Genomic DNA, 7500 nt, shown 5'->3' with positions numbered 1-7500 from the left:
TTATTAGCTGATAAGTCACTTAATTAAAGAAGCCAGACTGAAAAAGATCTGGATGCCATCAAGAGCTATGGGTGTTAACTGGAAGTATACATAAAAGGCACTACAGGCTTGATACTACTTAGTGATTTCCCACAGATAAATTGTCTCATTGTTTTCTCTCAATACGGCTTTCATAAGGGGTCACTTAGCTGATACATCTCATTTCACTTTCAGAACCCCTATGAAAGTGTCTTAATAACAGGCAGCTTGTTTATTTTTAGCTTTTTCAAGGCCTTTGATTTATCAATCACTGTCTCTCTCTTTCTTTCTCTCTCTTTCTCTCTCTGTCTTTTGAGTCATTGTGTGCAACTTCATTCAGATACTACCTACAAGGTAGGAAGAAAAGAGTTAAATGTAAAAAAATGCCTACCTCAAGACTTATCTTGTGAGGTGCCCCAAACTTCAGTCCTGTTCACCATTTTTATTAATTAAAAAAGTCATCACTGTAGCAGTCTCTGCTTAATCCAGTACACAGATGACACCATGCTTTGTAGTATTTGTAACTTGACTTTAACAAGGCAAACCAACACTGAACCTGGTTTCTACAAGCTTAATTTATGACAACATAATTCTGGACTAATCCTCTAGACCTCCAAAACCAAAAGGATGCCATTCTTTGTTCTCTGACTTTATCCTTCTTCAAAGGGGGGATCCAATTGTGTTGATTAATTTAGTAAAATCACTAGACATTCTCCTGATCTATTTGCTTCTTTTGTCAAGTAGCACTCACTATCAAAAACCCATCCAAGCCCAATGGTGTCTAAATCTTCATCAAGCCTTACCTCATAAACTGTTCCAGTTCCCTCCCTGTTCTAGGACAGAGATTTCTATGAAGCCACTTTATGAAAAGTATCCACTCCACATCAGTAAAATTGCTTAAATTTGCTAATCACCGAAGAGTGAAATTTTCCAAGAAGACTGGTTGGTGGGATTACTGCTGTAACTTAAACTTACAGTGCTGATTTTACAACATGTTGACTAAAATTCATTCACCTACCCTTTGCCTTCAAATAAATTTACAACAGTAAGAGGCTTTTATTTTCAGCTCATTTCAATGTTATGCTTTACCTCCAACCTCCATTTATTTAATTCTTCTCTTATTTTTTCTGGAAGGAGTAACAACTCCACTGATGATGGTTTATTCAGTGTTCACACAGCTGAAAGATGAAATACCACTCTAGATGGAAATCATTCTCAAAACAGCTTGAATTTGCGCAAGAATAAAACATGGACTTACAATAACTAGTCTTGCAACAGCCACTAAGGAATAACCTAATGTCTATTTCAGAATGTGTAGATGACTTAACATGTTTCCTATGAATGGACTTTTGTGCTCGAGTTGAAATCTCTACACCTCTGTACCTCGCCTCTGCATTTGCTTGGCTTTCTTCTCCTCTCTTCTTTCTTCTTTGTCACTCCAGCTCCTTCTCTATGGCTATCTTCTCCAACCCTGCTTTTCCAACCTTTTGCATGCCAGAGGCAATTCAATTTTCTTTGCCTCAGTTAACATCCTGAGTTCCCCTCTAGAGTTCCATATGCATATTTTCCTGTTATTCATTGCCCACTTCTAATATGGGGATACATACATTTGTCTGCATTGTCCTTTATTTGCTGATCATTGTGGGGTTTTTTTTCTGTTTGCATCTTTATTTATTTTGGCTCTGTTGTTTCCATTTACCTGTACAAAACTGCATTATAAATCCATTTATCTGTGTCGTGTATTGTATTTCTACTCTTTGGTGGTATCTAATGCTTGTATAAAATATATTCATTGATACAGAGTGCTTTTTTTATTTTGAGTCCATCATGCTGAATTGTTTTTACTCTAAATTGATTTATGTTACAATGGCCTATTTTTTTCTGTTTTGCACTGCACTGTATCTGATTGTAGAGCAGTACTGTGAGGCAGCAGTTGGCTTTGTTGCCTCACAGTGCATCATTTTCCAGTTTGGTTCTCATCTTGATTGCTTCTCTGCAGAGTCTGTATACTGTCAATGTGCTCCTGTGGGTTTTCACCAGATACTCTGGTTTCCTCCCACATATCAAATGTGTGAAATAGGTAAATTGGTGTTCCACCAATTCAATGAAAACTGTGTATGCTGTGTATTTATGAGTGTGTGTGTGTGTGTGTGTGTGTGTGTGTGTGTGTGTGTGTGTGTGTGTGTGTGTGTGTGTGTGTGCGTGCGCATGCGTGTGTGTGTGTGCGTGTGTGTATGTGTGTGTGAGGCTGCGACTGTCCCACAGTGGGTCAGCACCCTGTTTAGCATTACCTCCTCTGACCAGCTCCCATTCAACAATAAATTGGATAAGTGGGTAACTGGAGAATGAATGAATGAATGAATGAATGAATGAATGAATGAATGAATGAATGAATGAATTCATTAATCTATTTCATTCTATATGGAACTTTCCCCCTACAAACTGCACTGAAAACAGACTCTGTCCAGTCAGATAACACTGTTATGAAAACATTCACACACACTTTTCTACATGAAATTTCATTATAAAACTTTCTGTCTTCTTTTACCTCTGTCCATATGTTTGACTCTCTGCGTGTCACATATACACTTAAGCAATGAGCTCAGCAGCAAGATTTCCAGCAGTACACTGCAGCTTGAAAACTGCTTCCCAGTAATGTAATAGCTGCTTCAGTAAGATTGGTGTACTGTGAAAATAGCACCTGCCTTCATGAGTGTGCATACTGCCTGCACATTTCTACATGATGCCCATGCTAACAAACATCAGTTACTATGGTGCTGTGCAAAACTGGGAAAGCTTGATTTAACTACAACACTCTGCCTAATACTCTGAAACATTGCAGTTTCCTTGGTAAACATTATACTATCCAAGAGGCAAAATATGAAGTAATTTTAGTATCCTCCCCAGCAAAGGAACTCTTGACCTATGAACATGTATCTCCCACACTGTTGCAGGCATTACAAGTTATGTCAACTGACAAGAACTGAGAACTGCAGTTGGGATCTCAAATTCAGGCCTAGCTCTTTGGAAGAATTTAATGCAGTTTCCAGAGGCCATTAGTCCAAAGGAACTCTAAAACATCTGCATAATTTCTAATAGATTTTAGGGCTTTTCAGTATCACATATACTGACCCAGAGGACATGGCCAGTCTGCTAAGGGAAAATCTTAGCTCTAAATTCACACCACCTCTCCCATCTTACAATTCTAGATCTCATACCAGCATCTACATGCCCATATCAAATCTCACACTGTGGCACTATCCAAGGCCAAGAACATTGCTTCTATGGGACCAGACAACATACCAGGCTGCTGATTGGTTAGCTTAAAACAGGATTTGTCTAATTCCCTTCAGGGGCTATTCAATGTCAACCTCCAAGCAGGTTTTGTGCTTGAATGGAGGACAGTAACTATCACCCCCATGCACAAAGGTGGGGCATCAATGGATCCAGGAAATTCTACACCCATAAGTCTGACCATCCTCATGTGTAAGACTATGGAAAGGATCATTATGGAATTAATAAGAAAGGACATCAGTAACCTACAAACTCTTGAACCAAGACAGTTTGGATTTGTGAAGGGCAGATCTTACCTACTTAACCTGGTTGACTATTTGAGAAATTACTAAAGCAATGGATGACAGCAAATCAGTACATCATCCCACACTTGGGTATCATAATCTTTCTCAGTCAAATGTTAATCCTTGTCTAACCCATTGGATAGCTTACAAAATAGAATCCAGGAAATTAGTTGGATTGTTCTACCTCCTTCTAAAGACTTGTCATTAGGGGTGCACGCAAAAGTTCAGTCCTTGGGTCACTCCTCTTTGGCATTTATTTCTTAGAGGCCAAAGCTACTGTTAAGAGTTTAGGGATGACCGAGTTTACAGATGACTGTAAACCTAATACCATCATAAACTCCACAAAGAACACCAAGATACTCAAACAGAGTATTTTCCTAACCGACTGCTGGAGTCAAAACAATGGACTGAAACCGAATGCCAGAAATGTACAATAGTAATAATAACAATAATAATATCCTTTGACAAGCAAGAAGTTTCTTGTAACAATCACATTGACAATGCAGCCCTGAAAACTGACCCAAAAGTTAAGGACCTCAGAACCTATGAAGACAATGAACTGTCCTTCTGTGAAGATAGGTGAAGTATGCCAGCCTAGCCAGATGGAATTTTGTAGATAATTCTGTAATTTGTAAATATTAATACAAGCCACATGCTTGTTCTCTCAAATGGGAAAAATGGTGTTAAATGTTGAACTGCAAAAATGTAACAACAGTGCAATCTGCTGTAACAAAGCTGACAAGTTAATTCTTTGATGTCAAAACTCAGAGCCAATATGTCTGAATGAAGGAATTCTGCCTATTCTTTTGAGGTCAGAGTTAATGGCTAGAAATTGCATATATAATTTATTTTATTGCTCTGGTTCCTGACCAGCTGCAAGATCAAAGGGGCTATTAACCTCTGAGAGTCTGGGAAATGTAATCTGAAATGAATCAGTGGTACTGTGTTATCAATTTAAGGACAGAAAGGAGAGCATTAGAGCATTTGTGTTGAGAATATCCAACATCACCAGCACTCTGCCTGTGTCTTTATGTAAGTAGGATTTTAGAACTGTGTTTTCTCTTAGAAATAGCTAGGAATTAGGAAGATTAGACTAAGTGTTTTTCTGTGATGTCAGAACTTTTTTACAGTATTATTTTAAGTATTTCTCTGTGATCTCTGAACCCTTGACTAGCACTGTGTAGTAAGAAGTATTGTCTTGTGTTTTTATTATTTATTATTAAACATTTTAAACGTTTCAACTGTGGCTGTTTTGCATAGAGATAATTTAAGCTCTAAGAGTACATTGCATGTATATAGTGATACTGTACCAAATCACTCCAATAAGCTTCGCTGTTAGTCACACTCACCATTTGGATAATAATATTGCATAGTAAAAATGGGACACCCTTTAATAAGGGCCTTTGAGTAGCTAATAAATATTAGTGGGTGGTGGCAGCTGGAGAACCTGCGCCAGCCTTCCCCAGGAGTGTCCGTGTGGTTGTATATAACTCTTATCTCAAAGTGTGTGTGTGTCAGCTACTTGGGCAGGGACATGAAGCACTGGTTGGTCAGAAAGGGTGCTGGAGGTTTTAGCTTGCCCACTAGGCTGAGATCTGGACCCTATAGCTGTGCCAGTGGGGAGTCTGATTGGGGACCTGGAGAGAAAGGGAAAAAAACAACCCCAGACTGACTGATCTTTGTGTGCTCTTAAGGGAAAGTGTACTTTACTGTGTGTGTATTTATTACCCTTTCCCTATATGGATGCCCCTCACTGGTGTTAGTGGTGAGGATTGAGGTTCCTTGATTGATGGGCCAGTGCACGAGTGTCACACATTCTATCACTATATAGCAACTAGTGATTTTTTTCATTTTGCAGCTTATTAGTAATAGTTTTGCATCTGGGTCCAGGGATGTGATCATTCTACTGTATTCTGCATTAGTCCAATCACTGAGTATAATGTCCACTTAATTATATACCCATCCAAACTTTTGCTACTGACTCTTTACTAATGATCATATATTGTGCATTTTTATTGAAGTGTGTAAGGCTCCCCTAATCAGATGTGTAAGACCAGGGAGTGCAAATCCTCACAATGTAAAAAATAAACTGCAATTTAAGCAAAAAAAAATGTGAATTGTGAAACTTGTAGCTATATATTTCAAGTGTTTTGCTCCCCATACCCTGGCTACTTAAACATCCTAACTCTTGAGATCCCTGTATCTCAGACTACAGGGAACAGTCTGAGGTACTACAGCATTGAACTTAACACAGATTTCTGCTCCTCTGCACTTATATTTCTACTCTAATGATGATCACAATTACAGTCCTTAGACTTTCATCAGGCACCCCTAGTATGGCGGCTCAATAAGGCACAGTGCATTCTCTTTCTGCATTGGGCTTAAACATCATATCTTTCATTTGCTGGATCCCACTAATTTTTCTTTCACATATGAAGACTGTGGTCACAAAACAATTCAAAGACAAAAGTTTTCATTTAGCTTTTTCCATACACATTGGTTTCAAGTCCTAGGGGTCCATATATTGCCCATTATCTTATTCATTCTAGAAATCAAAGCTGTGTGGCTGAAAACTGCAAGGTCAATCTTTTCCGGTTACACAGTACCCTGTATTTGTCCTCGCCTGACCAAGTGATGTCCAATACTATCAATGCAGGAAGTGTGGGTGCGCATCTATAGTAGTGCCTTACCTTGGATATCTATTTTAATCTGCCTCCAATCTTCACTGCATGCTGACTGAAATCCTTCCAGCCTTCACTGGTTGCTGCAAGACAGTGAGCATGCATACTCCTAACCTCAAGAATGAAGAGTTGCCCACTGGCCAGTTAAATCCTCATGTTTCCTCAGCCCACCCACAAGCACTGGGCATTTAATCAAATCAGTATTACTAGCATTACAGACCCACTAACATCAGGCAAATCTAGTGATTGCTCCACTTTTAAACTCTACATAACATTACCTTTCATTATAATAACTGTAACTAAGTCTTAAACAGCTGTCATATTCAAGCATTGCTTGAAACAACATGTTACACTAGTGAGAGTGTTTTAGAATGGACACAGGTAGTAGAAATAATGAAAAAGAGAAAGATTACTAAGCAACTCTGAAATGATCCTCAAAATCTGTGCTAATACAAAAAACACACAAATTAGTGCTTGACAAATATTCTTACACAAGACTGCATATTCTTCACTATACTTTGGTAATACAGATAAGGTTGTTAACTCATTGATTTGGGGGTATGTTACAGTTCTGCTGCACTGTTATATCTGGACACATTGTGTATATGGCAAACAACAGGACAGGAAAAGCAGTTACATAAAAAAGTATTTGAGAAAGGACCCCAAAATGTCGGTTAGAAAAAAAAAGAAAAAGAACACAAACCTTGTGTTGGTAACTCAGCAGTGGTTATCAAGTTAAACAGGTTCTGCCTTGAATCTGGAAGAGAGCGGATTTCATTCACAGTGACAACAAAGTTTGGCCTGGAAGCAATTAATTGCAATTCATTTGTATCTACAGTCTTAGCACCAACACCAAATGAAACAATGCCAGCTTGTTTTAATGCATCAGCAGCTTGTGCAACATCATCTTTGGATCTCCCTGCTACAAACAGAACAAGGAACTGGGTGACACCATCTTCTATTCTGCTACCAGCTGATGGAGTGAAGATGTTCTTCAATGCAAAGTCTAGTGCAGCACCAGTGTTGAGATTTCGGCCTCCTTTGGGTTTCATCTTCTTCAAGATAGTTTGGGCATCATCCTTACTGGGAAATGAATTAAAATTTCCTTCAAGCTTGACATTGTCACTAAACTGAGCTATAGCAATTTGGTCTTTATCACGCCCCACATTAAGGTCATCAATAATTCCTAGTACAAAATCACGCACGGGAGGAAAATGTCCATG

The 7500-nt window shown here is 38.7% G+C and overlaps 1 protein-coding gene across 3 annotated transcripts in view; it reads right to left on the bottom strand.

Annotated features, from left to right (window-relative positions):
• The window catches only part of COL6A3 (collagen type VI alpha 3 chain), a 739239-nt gene that overhangs the window by 527346 nt on the left and 204393 nt on the right, over positions 1-7500 (bottom strand). For all 3 annotated transcript variants that reach the window (XM_044060522.1, XM_044060523.1, XM_044060525.1), the window contains one exon: positions 6981-7500. This exon is cut by the window's right edge and continues 47 nt beyond it. In XM_044060522.1, the coding sequence (XP_043916457.1) occupies positions 6981-7500 (520 nt within the window). The remainder of the gene's footprint in view (positions 1-6980) is intronic.

Source organism: Protopterus annectens, chromosome 2.part0 (genome assembly GCF_019279795.1).
Source record: "Protopterus annectens isolate FY-2018-M chromosome 2.part0, PAN1.0, whole genome shotgun sequence".
NCBI classification, from domain to species: Eukaryota; Metazoa; Chordata; order Ceratodontiformes; family Protopteridae; genus Protopterus; species Protopterus annectens.
The sequence above is the reverse complement of the archived record's forward strand: the minus strand, read 5'-3'. Positions and strand labels throughout refer to the sequence as shown.